A 16,962-nucleotide genomic window follows, 5' to 3' on the forward strand; every position below is an offset into this window, starting at 1 on the left:
AGGTACAAGAGTCAATACATATAGAACAATCTGCCCTCTTCCAAATAGTAAAATAGTTAATGAGAAAGCTGTACAAAATGTTAATCATAACTGCAAATGAATGAAATTGAGTTTTTATTTGAATTAATGAATTTACAATGTAGCTACCTCTGATTCTTTGACATTGATATAAATGATCATGGTGATCATTGCCATGTCACAAAACAGAATAATGAGAATAAGTAAATTGACTTCGTACTTCTTGTTGGATAAAGAAGAAATTGACCTCAAAGCTAGGGTCAAAATTAGTGAGAGTGAATGGCTGTAAGGCTGCATGTATCATCATCTACTTTACTCTTGAAGGATGAACAAACATTTGACTTGGCTAGGTTTGGCTGGCTTGGCTGGCTTTTGATCCATTCCTCAAAGTCTTGCGATTATTATATCTGTGTAGATCTAAAGTCATTGGGTTGTTAAGAAAAAAAAAAAAAGGATGCTTTCTAATCAAGGGCCATTATGGATTGTTAATGAACTTCCACCACCAAAATGGAGAATAGTTGAATTTCAGTACATCATCCATGACCTGCATATTTCTAACCTGGAGACACGGGACATATGTGGCATTTCATGATGCTAATTTTAAAATTGTTAAAGTCTGAGGAAACACAGGTGAAGGTTACAAAATTGTTAATCAAGAGCTGAGGGTGTTTACAGCATTTGACAGCTGTCCTCTATTTTTGTTTACATTTAACAAAATAATTTCTGTTTTTCCATTGTTGGCTCGTTAGCTTTAGCATGCTAGCTGTTTGTTTGGTAGTAGTATGGTTGCTCAGACTGAAAAAGAAAAGAAAATCTCTCTTATGACTAAGACATAAAATATGAAAAAAATCTGAAAATATATCTTACGACTAGGACAATTGTTATACAGTATACAGATATGGTAGCCGGAGTGAGTATTGATCTTGCTGTAATTGTTTGTCAGTACAGTTTGGGTTTCCTAACTGTTGAGCGGGGCATTTCAAGCCAGCAAGATCAGCCGTCACTTCAGCCCATAACTGTTGATACAGTTTGGTTTCTGAACTGCTGAGCAGGCCGTTTCAAGCCAGCAGTATCAGCCGTCCCATTGTTGCTGAAATCAACAGCGAGTTTAGAAATTGAGTAATGGGGAACTAGGGATAAGCCTAAGCGAAGGTACAGGGTAGTGTAGGCGACTTAAGCTGTCAGAGGGGGTTCCGAGGGTGATGGGAGGCACCCACTTGATAAAACCAATGGCATACTGAACCTGCACTCACAGGTAACATTTAAGGTGGCTAGTGAATTGTGCTTTCTTTCTGATGGTCCTGTAGATTTATGTCCTCCATAGTCACTATTTATTAGTACATCATTCTTTTCAGCTCCTGCATGAATGCTCACCTTGGATTATGGCACAAGCGATAACATCAAATCCTTTAAATTGGTGAATTTGAAGTTAGGATTATGAGAATGTGTCTTATACTACGCTTTTCTCTCTCCACTGATATCTTCCAAGAAACAGTATAGACGGATATGGAATTCTGTACTGAATCATATCTAATAACAAAGTAGGACAAATTTATTTTAGTTGGGGTCCCTGGCCAAACATATCTGGGGGTCCTTGGCATGGAAAAACTTAAAAACCCCTCTCTTGGTAGGAGGTTCTTTCTCAAGAGATCAATAGCCTTTCTGTAGCATTAAGTTATTTATTTATTGTTATGTCTTTGTATCACACACCATAGGCCATAAAATATTACAAGTCACATTGGTTCAGCTGAACTTAATCATCAGAGTGAGAGGTTCTCCTTCCTTTTTGGTGACAATCGCCTGTAGCATCCCTGAAGGGGTATGGAGATACCTCGACCCTTTGAAAAAGTTCTCAATCAAACCCCTGTCAATCTTGTTGCATTTCCCGATGGCGGCCTCGAAGTTGTTGCTGAGGACACCGTAGATATTCCCCTTGTCGTTCTTCTTCCCGAAGAACAAGAAGAGAGCGTAGCAGTCTTTGCCGATGGAGGTGCAGAAGTCCACCATCCTCTCACACATGGTCCTGTGGCTGGACTCCCTCTGTGCCATCTGCATGGATTCAGTGCACGCCTCTGGGGGATAACCGTCCTCTTCAGCGCCCTCTCGGTCTGGGAGGTGGAGTACCTGTACCGCGATCTGGATACGAGGGTTCTTGGTTGGTTTCTCCAGCACGGCCCAGACCCAGTCAGCCCCCAAGAGGATGCGTTGCGCAGGCGTCATGGCTGTGCAGTTGAAGTTTTCTGTCATATTGAGATTGATACTCTGAGAGATGTAGGCCATGAGGAAGATCTGTTGGAAGGCAAGAACAAACACAAGTATGAGATCTATGGGAAGAGCAGCATTGTTGGACTGTTGCGTAGCCATGGTGACTTCATATAAATAAATGTCCATTTTGCTAGTTTTTACAACACAATAGTGATTCAACCTATTGCCAGATTATGAAAGCTTTTACATTTGGTGTCTGGTAGGTCTTTCCTGTGAGAAATCCTTTGGTGCACAGGAAGTGTTGTGTTTTACATTTCCGGTTTGTTTGGAATAAATAGAAGAAGAACTGGGTAGTCAGCATGAGCAGTGATAGCCACCATGACTGAACAGACAAAGAAAAGAGAAACTCAAACTGCATCAACAGAAAATCCAAGGAGAAAGACGTCACAGCCCTAGCCCAGTTAACTGATGATTGGCTGAAACAAATGGATAATAAGAAAATGGTAGGCACAGTGTTGCTTGACTTCAGTGCCGCATTTGATGTAATAGATCATGACATAATGATTATTAAATTAAAGAAATATGGATTTAGCAGTACGGCACTCTCTTGGATGGTCAGCTATCTATCTGAGAGATCGCAGAGAGTCTTTTTTAATGGTAGCCTATCTGACTGTATATACAACAGCTGTGGAGTTCCACAAGGAAGCTGCTTGGGCCCCTTACTTTTCTCTATTTTCACAAATGATCTGCCTCTAGGGATTGAGAACTCTAACATGGTAATGTAGCAGATGACACAACACTGTATAGCGCTGCTTCAACGAAAAATGAACTAGTAACCATCTTGAATCAAGATCTAGAGAGAGTGTCTAATTGGGTGAAAAATAACAAGCTAGCCCTGAACATTTCCAAAACTAAAAGTATGGTTTTTGGCTCAAGAAGTATGCTTATTGGTGACCCACAGCTGCATCTATCGATGTCAGGGATGGCAATAGAACAGGTCAAAAAGACAAAACTACTGGGTGTAATGTTGGATGGACTATTGTCGTGGTCTGATCACATTGACAGCATTGTGACCAAAATGGGAAGAGGCATAGCAATGATTAGAAAGTGCTCCACTTATTTAACATCCTCTATTATCTGTCCAGTAATACAGTCCTTGGTCTTTTGTCACCTGCAATACTGTCCAGTTATATGGTCAGTGGCAGCTAAGAAAGACATAAATAAACTACAACTAGTTCAAAATCGAGCTGCCAGATTGGCACTCCATTGCTCAACACGCACAAATATAGCTTATATGCACACTCGCCTGTCCTGGTTCTCAGTTGGAATTAAACTCCACTATAGCCTCCTCATGTTCTTCAGAAATGTAGTATTTAATCAGACACCTGAATATTTCTTTAACCAAGTACTAAACACAAGCAACAGACATAACCATTACACCAGGAATGCCAGCTCAGGTCACTTGATACCTCCAACCCCAAGAACAAACCTCCTCAAACGCACAGTTACTTACCGTTCAGTAATGTCTTGGAACTCACTACCTCCTCACATAACTCGCACACAAAACAAATTGTCATTCAAAAAACTATTAAAGGCACACTTGGGGCCGCTGACCATATGAATTGTATTTGACCAAATATAATGTATATTGTTTGTACTGATACTATACACCTAAGTATCTGATTGTACCATTTTTAACTGTATGTTTTATGTTATGTATTGTATGTATTATGTCTTATGTCCTTTTTGTGGACCCCAGGAAGATTAGTGGTCGCCAAGGCGTCAGCTAATGGGGATCCATTTAATAAACAATAATAAACAATAAACAGTACTGTACACACTGTTTGATTGACAAGTTGGTAGAATATTGTTATGCAGTTAAAGTTTTGAGTACTGTCAGTAGTTATGGCTAAATCAATAGCCCCTGATTGGTTAAGAACCAAGATCATATACATAAGATTGTTTGGTTTCGTTGCTTTTCATATCAAAAGCACTTTTATACTTTGTTCTTAAAATTATCTTTATCTACTGACTTACAATGAAACAAAGACAATTCTAGCATTAATGCACTTTTAGGGAAACCCAAGACAGAACTACTTTTCAAAGCATCCTAGGCTATAGAGTAAACAGTAGTAGTGTTTTCTACCTGAGTGAGCACCTCGGGGCTGGGGTGGAACTTGTCCTCGGGGTCCTTAAAGACCAGGTACTCCTGGGTTTTGGACGATGCAGTGGAGATGCAGTCGCTGAACAGAGGGATGAAATCATTGGGGTTGGAGACGGGGGCGTTGGGCCGCCACAGTGTGGAGAAGATGCTCGGCCGAGGGGATAAGCTGTTATCGTAGGGGGGGGAGCCGAGGGTGTAGCGCCGTGAGGAGTTGAAGGAGGAGAAGAAGCTGGAGTTCTGGAAGGGGTTAGAAGAGGGCTTGCTCTTGGTCTGGCCCATGGTGGAGTGACGATGGAGGGCGGGAGATCAGAGGGTGGTCTCCCTGATACACTGGGAGGATATGAATATGATGTGTATGATTACAACAGTGTAAACTGTGATCTCACATGAACAGATGTTTACTTATGAGAAGATGTTTCCATTAAACCATATTACATTACAGCCAGACAAAAAGGTACAAAGGTACAAAGATGTTCTTCAGGTGCCGGAAAAACACCTATACCAGTACTGCTAACCATATGGAACCATTGTCACATTCCTCATGATTCCATAAGAACAGTGACAATGGTTCCATATGGTTAGCAGTACTGGTATAGGTGTTTTTCTTCTCTGACGGTCAATGCAGTTCACTTATGTAATATGCAATATGGACGTCTACAAACAAGCTCTACAACTATGAAAACAATGAAATAACTCACCAGGATGGGTCTGGGAGTTTCTGCAGTTCCGAGTACACCACCTGCCCTCCTCTCCTCTCTGCCCTAGTGAGATACACAGTGTGTGCCGTGGCGTGAAGCTCAGTGGTTCGTCCACTGAGGTGTACAGCACATGCAGTAGAACAAAGAGGAATTCCTACCAGTGTACAAGTTTTGAGGTGGAGTTCCTAATCTTGTCAATGTTAGCACTGGTGTGGTGTAAGTAACTTGCTAAAATTTAAGTAAGTCAACAAAAGACTCATCTTACCAGTTAGCTGGGAGTAACATCATTTAGATCAGGGGAAGCCTGAAGGGTTTAACGGGTAAACAAACCATATAACTCTTTTCAAAACCGAAGCGCAAATGAGGATGAGCAGGTCGGGCCAGGATCCTTATGTTTGGCTCACCAGTGTAATGTCATTGGGACACTTTTTTTTTTTAATCGAAAAAGGTGCAAATTGCGAGGGACGGTGTCATCTTTGTGTATCAAATCATAACTTTAATGTCTTCAAGATGCCCGCTGAATCCAGATGGATTTTGAGGTCAACTTGCTTGTCAGGCGGAGTTCTGATCCATCTCTGCATCTGTCTGCCTGTAAGGTTGTCTAGCTGTAAGGAGTTCATCTTCCTGTGTCAACACTGGTTATTATGTCAGGAGTCAGTTCATGTTCACTGTCTGTTTGCATACGTGTGCGAGGAGTACATTTCCAAAACAATACACACTAAAACTCATTAGCTGTTGTTTATCATTCAATATCTCTAGAGGACCCAGTCTGTAAAACTGTTGTCAATTTGTCAACCAAGCACTTCAACAATCTACTGTCCTTTAAAAAGTACCATCATTTGTTTTAATTTGTGCAGTCATACTTTTTTTTAAGAGTAAGTGTTGCTTTTTCCCCTAAATGGATAGGGTCGGTTACACTCTAATACACACTCAGAAAACAAAGTAGTAATGCATATAGGGGAGAACGGGGTAAAATGAGCCACTTTTTGCATTTTGTGGTACTACTGCAAAATAAATGTGTATTTATTTCAAACAGTATCTGACGTATTGTATCTTATAAAGCGTTAAACTAAAGCGCATTTTATACTTTAATGAAAATAGCGTCTCTGCACGTAAACTGACGCTATTTGGCGCGTATTTGGGGTTGAAAAGGGTCTCCGCGTAGCCGTACCTGCCCAAGAACCTAAACTTCGAGTCGATCATGACGGCATCCAACTCTTTGAGCTCCAACTGCTCCAACATACCCCATTCCTCCAGCTGCATTGCTATAGTCGCATCTACATTACGTTTGACTCTGAAATGTGCTTAATGCATCTACTTCCATTTAGATAGAAGACTCATGACGTGATGACCCATGATCAAATCACCTGACACAACAAAAGTCACATTTTCTGTCCTGGCTCTTTTAGCACTTTCTCCATCTGCTCTCCTCCATCACAGATTGAGGGAAATGAATTACTTCTCCTAATTCTATGATCACGTGATTCATTTTGTGTACGGTTGCCTAGATACAAGGGGTGGCTCATCTTACCCAAAGTCTCATCTTACCCCATCCTCCCCTTTGATATAGCAGTGTACTGTATAGTGGTCAATATCAACATTAGAGGGTAAATTGCATAGGAAAAAAGGGAAAGCATTAAAAAAATGCCCCAAAAGGCTTATGAGTAAAAGTGTTCACTGTTGTAAAAAACACACACAGTGCGATAATTTGCCACTTTCATAAGCGACCCTTCATCATTATTGTCAACTCTGATTCCATTGGCATTTCTAAGGTCATATCTATCCACAGTATGTTTGTACAGTACTTCTAGGTATTATATGAGGTATCAGCGGCTAGTAGAAGTAGCTGTAACAGGCTCCAGACTGTAGGGTTAGGTCGTGGGCTTGAGGTACAGATGTGAGATTGGTTGCTACTGGTCTCTGGGGTTGATTGACAGCAATAGTGAGCCAACGACTTCTGGCCGTTCCCCTCAAACTAGTGCCGTCTGAGACCGCCTCATCTCCTTCCGCAGCTCGTCCCCGCTGAGCAGGTACTGCAAGCAAAGCATCATGGGAGTAGCAATGGGTTAGAGAGCTTGTAAGGAGTAGATTGAAGCCCTTTGACACGGAGCTGGGATCAGTTTTTGGAATTGTGTGGTTAAAGGTGCTACATGTGGTGGTGTTAATTTTGAGAAACAATACCACTGCCATGAGATATAGGCTACCAATCATCTCAATCATGCTCTCATTTATTTACAGTAATTATACCAAGGTATCACGACTAATTTGACAATGATATATTGATGTTTAAAAATGCCACATGTAGCACCTTTAATGGTCTTTATGAGGGTAAATGATCCCAGGTCAGAGCTAAAGCAGCTTCACTGCAGAGCAAGCAACAAACTATTGTCATTATCTGCTGTCAGTTAGATCACTTGAGGCTGGTGGCTCTCAACCTTTTTTAGTACAATGGCAAGCAACAAAAAATGTCAAGGCATGTTCCATTATTGATAACTTGAAAATGTAACACAAATTTGTATTTTACTAAATTATTTCTAAATTAATATATGAAAGGTTTCATTCCAAAATGTCATACATCTATTTTTGAAAAACAAAACATTTATTGAAAATCATCACACAATAGCTCAAATGTAAAGATGGTTCCATCCTCAGAGGTGCTTTTGTGAAATAGTTAATATTTCTGAAATGAAACTCTTCACATTGTCATGAAATAAGCGTTATAATTTTGTATGATGTGCATTATTTTATTATTTCAACAATATCTCAAAGCACGGCCAATTCCCCAACACAGTAAAGTGCCTCACTGGCTGAGAGCCGCTGCTTTAGGCTACTAGTGAGAAGTGGTTTCACATGTTTGTTATCCAAAGCCTTTGGGTTGAGTTACTAAGGCGACTTAGAAACAAACAGAACAGAAGAGGAACAAAGTCGCAAAACAACCGAGGCTGACATCTGCATAATCATTGCAATTAATGAAGTGAAGCACCAGTGTGCATTTTTTGTACATTGTAAATCGTCATATTGCTTTATAATTTTCACGAAGGTCTACAGTTTTGAATACTATGTTTCTTGCCATGATAAACTCCGGGGTTCTTCATCTGAATGACTCACACTTATGGTTCAACCCATGAGCAGCAGCTGCTTGGCTAGTGAATCACCTCCAGAAAGCGTTTAGCAGCGTGTGTGTGTTGGTGCTTACTGTGAGGTTGTTGATGCCTTCAGAGAGAGCTTCTATTTGCAACATGGTGCCCTCTGTGATCGCCATCTGCAACACACACACACACACACACACACACACACTGGTCTCACAAAGCCTTACAAGTCATGATCACAAATATACTTTCAGTGAAATTAACCTGTGGTGCATAAATTGCTCTGATAGCAGTTGACCAGATGGATGTCTAAGCAATAAAATGAATTTGCATTCAACTAAGCATGCAGAAGTCTATTCTCTGCATTACTGGCTTTAGGAGGCATGAGGATTGTACCTGAATGAGCCCCTCCGCCCAAGCTGGTGCATGCTGAGGCAAACTCAAACATGCACTCCTTCATGTCAGCTGTAACGGAGTTACCCTGACGATGGGCAGCAGCCATCTTAGCTCAAATTGGTCAGCAGGGGGTCACCATGACAACCACGATGATGGTGAGGATGATGATGAAAGCAGGTTAGTGGCTGATGCGGTCAGTAGCAGCACAGTGCATTTCTTTCCATTGTTCCTTTGCTTTTGGCAATGGAAAGTACACCGAATGTACAAAATATTACGGTCGTCTTCCTGATATTGAGTTGCAGCCCCTTTTGCACAATCCACATGTCAACTGTCTCAAAGTTTAAAAATCCTTCTCTAACTCGTCTGCTTCTCTTCATCTACATCTGCTCTTTTGTGATTGGTACAGATTTGATAAGGGAATCAATAAGGGATGATGGCTTTTACCTGGATTCACCTCATCAATATTCTTCATGAAAAGAGGAACTTCCCTAATATTTTGTACATTCATTGAGTTGAAGCAAGACCTTTGCACAGTTACACTGTGGCAAAAGTAACTCACCACTTCTTTGAAATATTGATTGAAATGCACTGATTTCACTTTTAAATCATAGCGATTTACATTTCCAGTACCGTTTCGACCGGTGTTTAGAAAGAAGAAAACAGCTTTACACACGTATGATTTTGTTTATTAAATGATTTGAATAAATCTGTTTACATTTACATGACCACAAGGAAGCTTCCTTTTCTGAAGCAGTATTTTCTTTACTATAAAAATACTATGACAGTCAAATATGAAAATAACAGTACAAAATCACCGTCTCGGGTTTCAAACAAAACATGTAATTTCATAATCTGCTCTGCAATAACATAAATATTAAATAAAAATCCCTCCATGAGATTATGCAAATATTGCACAGGTTAATCTCGACCGTCTGACAAAAACCGCATCCTTATTCAAACTGGTTAGGAAAATCAAAGTTGGAAATGATTGCCATAGCGGACTCAAACACATACAAAAATCATGTATCGGTGGTGCACAAGTGTTAATAACAATGGCTTAATCAACATATGTAATACAGCAAGGGATGTCCACATATGTAATACAGGAAGTGATGTCACAGGAGGCGGATCTGTACAGTTTGAGTCCAGAGAGACGCTCTGTTCTCTCATGTGGAGTTAGGTCATGGCACGGGTTTGAGGGGTGAAGGGGCTTGTGGGATTGAGGTTGGGTTGGTGAAAAAAAACCAAAAAAAACTTTTTCCGATGTTTTCAAATACTCGAGGTGGGCTAGATTCACGATGAACCCTTCGTGACAAGCGGATACTTCTTTAAAATAGCCAGGCGGGTTTATCGAAGCGGCCCTGAACTATCTTAAATCATAAGGCACAGGGGTGGGGTGGCTGGGCGGGGCTTAAAGGAAGCAAGGTGGGGATGGGCTGAGGTATTACGGGCTGCAAGCAGAGGAAGCAGAGTAGTAGTAGTGATAGCTGATTGGCTGATGGAAAGCGCGACAACGCGGTTGCCGCGGCGTTGCCACGGTATCGCCGCATCGCCGTCACAGTCGATGTCACGGTTTTGCCGATCAGCTGTCGCCGAGCCCCACCTGGTCCCTGGAGCGGTCGGGCTCTCGGTCCAGGATGGGGCTCAGGCCTCTGAAGCCGGCGTACGGTCGCATCTGCACGCCGTTCGCCGCCGACTGGCCCGACGAGGACTGGGGCGGGGACGACTCCATGGGACAGATGTAGTCCGTCGAGTCGTCCGGCCGCCGCCTCCTGAGGTGGGTCAAGTTAGAGAAGCCCAACTTCTTCGGCTGCGAGAGAAAAAAAAGGAAAAGGATAAGGCATGCAAATCGAACAGGCAGCTGCGTCTGCAACAGATGTTTTGTTATCCACACTTAACGTCCCTTCAGTGGTTGTGAGTAACACACACCCGCTTCTATAAATGTGTCCTCTAAGTCTGCTCTTGCTGACTAAGGCCACTTTAATATTAACCCAAGGTAGAATATAGGATATCACTTGGTAGCTCAGTAGCCTTATGGGAGGAAATCCACACCAAAAAACGATCTATTTTTGTGTTTGTCCTGGTAAACAAAAAGCATACACATATGTATTTATTGCCCATGGAATAGCTCTAGAAAGTGTTACTTTACTCTTATTAATAAACCTAGAATTAAGTGTCCATGGTCATAGATTAGTCAAAAGCGGGGTGTGAATTCTGTTTTAAGGTGGATTATTATTTCTATTTTTCTTCACCAGAGCACAGAGGGACTTAGAGCCGAGGCGGCGGCTGATCGGCAAGTCTTAAAGCGGCGAGGAGGAGCGGAGCGCTCGCCGGTTTTCTCCGCTCTGCTCCGCTCTCAAAGGCTTAAGGCAGACGAGGCGGGCTCAAGTCTTACTGAGCTGACACACCGAGGTCTCACCGAGGATTAAGGTGCTTTCTCTCACAGATGCAGGGAGAGGGGAGGTTATGTGTGTGTGTGTGTGTGTTCTCTTAAAGCATACTTGTGTACTTCCCCTTCTACTGCTAGGCAGAACCTCAAAAGGTGTGGTTCTTACCCGGACTTTAGCGGTGGTATTGAGCGGGGAGTAGCCGGCCGCCTCGGTGTACTCCCTCTTCTCCAGCTGCGCCTGCGCTCCCACCAGGCTGCTGAAGTTGGTGGCCAGGTGGCGCCTCAGCAGCGTCTTCTGCGGCGGGATGTTCAGCAGCATGGCCAGCGTGTCCGAGTTGAACCGCGGCTCCAGGATCTACGGGAGGGGAAGACGAAGTCAAGGCGCTGCGTGTGGCATTTAGTGTTTCTCAAAATTAACCCCGCATTTCCCATGAACCCCTACTTGTCCCTCTCCTCCCCCTCCCTGGCGTCGCTCCATTCGTTTTGAAGAGCAAGAAGAGGAGTCTAGGGTGGTCGATAACATTGGGTGATCGTATGTGTGTGTGTGTTGTAACTCACTATTAGCCCCCCGTGCACGCCGCTGCCCCTCAGGTTAGGCGCGTACTCTGCCAGGTCCACGGATCTCAGCCATTCCATGACACGATGGTTGGACCACTGGACCACCTCACTGGGAGAGGCCTGGATCTGAAACACACACGGATACACACATGGATACATACACACACACCCAGGAACACGCTCGCTCAGTGAAAGACACACACATGAGAATTTTGAAGAAGGGAGACACACACACCTCGTTGTTGGGCCTGCGTTTGAGGCAGTTAGGGTTGAACTTGTTGACGTGTAGAACGTGAATGGCGCACTTGATGCTGAGGTGGTGCAGCTGGCTGGTCACTTTAAGGAATAGCAAGTCATTCTGAGAGAGAGAAAGAGAGAGAGAGAGAGAGAGAGAGAAAGGAAGAAAGGTGAGAATGAAAGGGGAAAGAGAACAAGAGAACACTGTGATTTGCACCGAGCAACCAAGTTATCACTCAAGACAAACTATTTCGGTAGGTGACTTTTCATCAGAAAAACAATCTTGATGATATCAGCCATCCGCACAAGGTTGAACAAAATCTATAAACCTGCCAAACAAATATCTAAATTATTATTGTGAGGAATCAAATACAGTTTTTCTGATGGGTGTATTTCTTGATTTATTCAATCGAAGTTCTATAGATGTCACTGAGTGTTTAACAGGGTCTCACTGTGCTTTTCCATGACTCTCCATAACTAAGTCACACTGCTTCCATGACCTAAAAATGATATTCCTTCCCAGTTTGTTAATGTTGTGGTTGTGAGTCTGGTTGTAAGTTGTAAAATACATTCTGCTATATTCTTGTAAAATGACCCATTTACTAAAATATTCCCTGACTTTCCCTGTCTGGAATAAATTCCACGATATTCCAGAAGTCCCAGGACCAGTGGGAGCCCTGGTTTAATGTCGGACCAGTGTGCCGGCCTGGGCAGCTGTTGTTAAAACCTTCACGGCATTAGCCGCTCTCAAAAGGCCACTCACCACCGTGAGGAACTGCAGCATCTGTCCATCCACTCTTCCCTCATGAAACTGGTCTTTGTACTGGGGAAGGCCGATGTCATCCAGCCAACCTTTATGAACACACACACATACAGCAGTTATTACAATTTTGATGGAGTTTAACTTCATATAAACACATGGTCAGAGGGTGTTTTTGTGTGAGTGTGTGTGTGGTTTTTGGCTGCATCAGTGTATGCCTTTGGGCTTGTGTATACATCTATAGTGTCTTTATTCACGTTGGTATTGATTGGGGTGTGTGTGTGTGAGATGCATGGACTTACATGCGTGTGTGTGTGTGTGTGTATACACATATACACAGTGTGAGTACATACGTGTGACCCAGACGTGGTCCAGCTCTGCGGACCTCTCAGCCTGCTTGGTGCTAAACATCTTGATGGCTAACTGGAGCTTCTTCCTGTGGAGGGGATTCCTCACTCCCAGCTCCTGGAGAGAGAGAGAGAGAGAGAGAGAGAGAGAGAGAGAGAGAGAGAGAGAGAGAGAGAGAGGGAGAGAGAGAGAGAAACAACTGATTTCATCATTCTCTGTAAATTTCAAGATCACAGTATAGCTTCACCTGAGAAAGAAAGAGCGTTCAACCATTACGGTGACTCATATCTAATCAAAAGGGGTGGGTGGGTGAGGGGTGGGTGTGTAAGGTAGACAATGTGACAGCGCTGAAGGCGAAACTAAAGAGCAGGTTGAAAAGGAGAGACAGGCGTGGCTAAATGCCGACTGGACAGGCAGACGGCATCAGTGATGAGACAAGCAGAACTAAAAGGTTATTTGACGGGCTGAATGAAAGATTAATTTGTCAAGTAAGCCAGTGTGCAGCGAGCCAAAGAGATATCCTGCAGATATCTGAGAAACAAAACAGCTTTGACTTGTGTGTGTGTGTGTGTGTGTACCTTCTCCAGGTCTTGCGGGGTGGCCGACAGTAGTGTCTGACCGCTGGTGACCCAGTGGCGAGCAAGGATTCCATATTGACCGAGTCCGTTCTCCTCTAGCCAATCACACACCTGCTCTGTCGTCCACTTAGAAAACGGCATCTTCAGGTCCCTGCACACACACATACTGTAAAGTAAATATATGTGTGCCTGTGTGCATGTAGAAGTGTGTGATGATGTGTTTGCACGTGTGTCTGTCATTTGGCTTGGCTATTTGCGTACCTTCTAGTGTGATGACAGACTTATGTGTGTGTGTGTGTGTGTGTGTGTGTGTGTGTGTGTGTGTCTACCGTGTGTTCCCTGTGCGGGACAGTCGTGGTCCAGCTGTAGCTCTGAAGCCTCCCCTCCTGAACTCTCCCAGTTCTGGGTCATCAACCTGGACGGGACTACCTGACTGGCTACGACGGATCCTGGGGACGAAAGAGACACTAATGAGTGTGTATGTGTGTGAAAGAAAGAAAGAAAGAAAGAAAGAAAGAAAGAAAGAAAAGAGGGGTTAATGACAAAGATGTAGATCCTCAGTACTTACTTCCCCCAGAGTTTCTTAATGCCCCTGTGGCTCTTCCTGTTCTCCGGTGAGACGGGGGACTGCTGTCCAGAGTCCACTCCAGACGACAGGGGGGACTGGTCTGATAGAAGGGACTCCTCCAGCTTCTCTGGACGCCCTGCCAAACAGGGACAGCACAACAGGAAAATGGGTCATCACTAAGATAGACGCTGTGGTTGTGTGAGATCAGAGAAATCTAGGAATGCAGAATGGAATAGGTTTTTTGGGGGGGGAGATTGTCCTGTTGATCAACTTACCCATTAAGTGATGAGAACACAAGACACCAAAATCATCCACGTGTCCTCAGTAGATCATTGACCCCTGTGCTCCATGCTAACACTTTAGCTACACTATGTTGAGTGATAGTACGCGACTAGCATTATCCAAACAAAGAAGACTGACCTTTTAGTAATAAAAAGTTAGTTAGTGGTTTGTATTATGTGGACTGATTTTTCATAAATTTTAAAAATGAAATCATAAACTTAATATAGCTGATGTGGCCAGGTTTATTTTTTAGAACTATTTCAGGTGAGCAACCACATATTCATCCACTGCCCAGTGATTTTTAGCTGCACACAGTCTCCCATCACCCACCACCTTCACTTCCATGGAAACAAACCAAGTCACGCTCCAAGTCTCATGGGAAGGAAGACTTTCCAACAGGGAAAGTAGTCCTGGTAGTTCAAAACTGCACATTATTTTTTGTATCATAACTCATCTAAATTTTAACAATCACCTACAGAAAACTGCAAGACTTGGCCGCATTATTTAAAATAAGGATTTAACTTTAGAGCTGCTACAACTTCTCATTTTCTCACTTTTGAGATAATGCTAGTGGCTACTATCACTCAACATAGTGTAGCTAAAGTGTTAGCATGGAGCACCGGACTGAATGTTCTCATTACTTAACAGCTAAGTAGGCCAATGGGCCAATCTCCCAAAAACTACACTCATGATCCCAATCTGATTTGTACACCTCTTTCTTTATGGATCCTCCCTCCACTATAAACCAAAGACAAAAACTACAAATAGTGGCTTTAATATATTAAAAGTAGTTCAGTCTTAGTCACGCAGTGCTCACCCAATTCATGGAAATCAATAATGGCTATGGGGCAGAGACAGAAACTACAGATAGTACCTTTGAATGAGTACAGTGATGCATGCAGTGAAAACAACTCATACAGTGTATTCCATGAAGACCATGTGATTTCTCCTCCTTCATGTACGCAACCAGGTCATAACCACTCAAAACTAGCCTTGTTGTCATAGCATCACCCTGTGACTACTTTTGTCCCTCATAGTAATAATTCAGTTTAATTCAATTGCCGACACAAGTGAAAGCAACCTATTGGACTCTAAAAACTACACCCTGGGTCTTTCATTCACCAAGGAACCATCACTCATCCCAAAGGGACAATACGAGGGGGGTTGTAATGTAGTACCCACCAACATCATAGAGGTCATGTTTTCCAGGAGATCCTGAGGCGGCGGAGGTTAGTGAAGCGAGAAGAAAGCAAGAGGCAAAAGCAAGCATTAGTCATACCCTCTTTAACTCAAAAAATAAATGTTTCATACATGTTCAAATATGTGTGCAAAGTAACGGCACGCCAATCTGCAAGCCTTAGGCAAGTGCCTGACGCAAGCTCTGAAAAGATTAAATTAAGTCTGCAAACTGATATGATCCCGTTGGGTTTTATTTGCGTGCCAAAAGTGACATTTTGAGCGTGGGTGGCTCTTTGTTAGCCTTCAAGCCTGGGAGTAAGCAGCCCATGCATAAAAGGTCACTTGGGGCAACAGGATGGCCTCGTGGTTAGTGAGGTCGTTCCTCAACCTAACCCTAACCCTAACCAGATTCCAGAACCGTAACCCCAACATCAGGGATTCCATACCTCACCCTAACCAACGGCTTACCTCTGGATAACCTGAACGACGGACAGCCTCAATACCCTAACCCCAACCAGGGAACCCTATGCCTAAACCCAACCACCTGCTTTCTTCTGGACAACCTGGACCATGATCTTAGCCCTAAACTTAACCTTGAACGGGTAATGTTTAAAGGCCAGAAACGCCCAATGATCCTGAGAACGGCAACTTCAAACAGCCGACAAGTACATCCCTACGCTCCTGATGAGACTATAGTCCTCCAATCTCTAGAGGGAGACAATGTGCTCACATAGGTCCTACATTGACGTGGGCGTCTTAGTGACATGCGTCGGCCAGCGCCTTGCCAGTGGTTCTCTATTAACTGCAAAGTCGTCGGACGATGTAGGGAGAGTCATGGGACAGTAATAAACAAAACTAACCCTAACCCTAAGTATCCTTGTGCAAGACTCTTATCCCCAACCTGGTCAATGGGCACCACAACCAGAGAAAAAGAGAATTCTAGAATAAACTCTCTGCAATGGGAGCGTCTGGAAACTACTTCTTTCATGTTTTAATAACCATAAGCTACATCTCGAACTTTGATTTTGTCGCCACCGCATTTAAGTAACTGTGTTTAATGTCGAGGCAGGAACTTCTATTTATTTTACAACTGTTTACTTGGTAGATACTCTGAGCACTTGCTAGACTCGCTCTTTCTCAGCAACACCCACCCAGCCACACACTCAGTGAAAGTGTGGCGTGTGAGGGGAGCGAGAGCGGGGAGGGATGTCAGGTTGTATCCCCATTTGTTTACAGCGGATGTCTAAGCCAGTTGAACCGTACATATCCCCGAGCAGGCACTCCGCGCCCTCTCACAACACTTTGATTACTCTCCTGCTTTAAGCTCTATCTGTGTGTGTATGTGTGGGCGGATGGATGGGTGGGTGTTGGCGTGCATGCCCGTTAACTTGCAAGTGACTCTGTGTGTGTGTGTAAGTGAACGCTGATGCGAGAGAGCCGGGCATTATCTTGGACAGCTCTCTGAGTCGCGGAGGGAGTCCTAATAATCCTGG

At 43.4% G+C, this 16,962-nt stretch overlaps 2 protein-coding genes across 10 annotated transcripts in view; both read right to left on the reverse strand.

Annotated features, from left to right (window-relative positions):
* Positions 1-118: 118 nt before the first annotated feature.
* On the reverse strand, positions 119-5,239 carry rep15 (RAB15 effector protein). Its single transcript, XM_071895906.2, has 3 exons — positions 5,086-5,239; positions 4,370-4,717; positions 119-2,307 (listed from the first exon to the last, which is right to left on the reverse strand). The coding sequence occupies exons 2-3, from the start codon at positions 4,664-4,666 to the stop codon at positions 1,762-1,764; spliced, it is 843 nt and encodes a 280-aa protein (XP_071752007.2). The 5' UTR covers positions 4,667-4,717; positions 5,086-5,239; the 3' UTR covers positions 119-1,761.
* A 1,094-nt stretch (positions 5,240-6,333) lies between these two features.
* Positions 6,334-16,962, reverse strand: part of ppfibp2b (PPFIA binding protein 2b) — a 78,579-nt gene continuing 67,950 nt past the window's right edge. For 8 of the 9 annotated variants that reach the window (XM_078282967.1, XM_078282961.1, XM_078282960.1 and 5 more), the window contains 9 exons: positions 14,009-14,144; positions 13,770-13,889; positions 13,441-13,591; positions 12,868-12,979; positions 12,518-12,606; positions 11,753-11,875; positions 11,518-11,643; positions 11,126-11,314; positions 9,245-10,380 (listed from right to left, as the gene is read on the reverse strand). In XM_078282967.1, the coding sequence (XP_078139093.1) occupies positions 10,153-10,380; positions 11,126-11,314; positions 11,518-11,643; positions 11,753-11,875; positions 12,518-12,606; positions 12,868-12,979; positions 13,441-13,591; positions 13,770-13,889; positions 14,009-14,144 (1,274 nt within the window). In that variant the 3' untranslated portion in view covers positions 9,245-10,152. Of the gene's footprint in view, positions 7,119-8,281; positions 8,348-9,244; positions 10,381-11,125; positions 11,315-11,517; positions 11,644-11,752; positions 11,876-12,517; positions 12,607-12,867; positions 12,980-13,440; positions 13,592-13,769; positions 13,890-14,008; positions 14,145-16,962 lie in introns of those variants that run through there. The other variant, XM_078282966.1, reaches the window with a different exon arrangement.

This window comes from Centroberyx gerrardi, chromosome 4 (assembly GCF_048128805.1).
Source record: "Centroberyx gerrardi isolate f3 chromosome 4, fCenGer3.hap1.cur.20231027, whole genome shotgun sequence".
NCBI lineage: Eukaryota > Metazoa > Chordata > Actinopteri > Beryciformes > Berycidae > Centroberyx > Centroberyx gerrardi.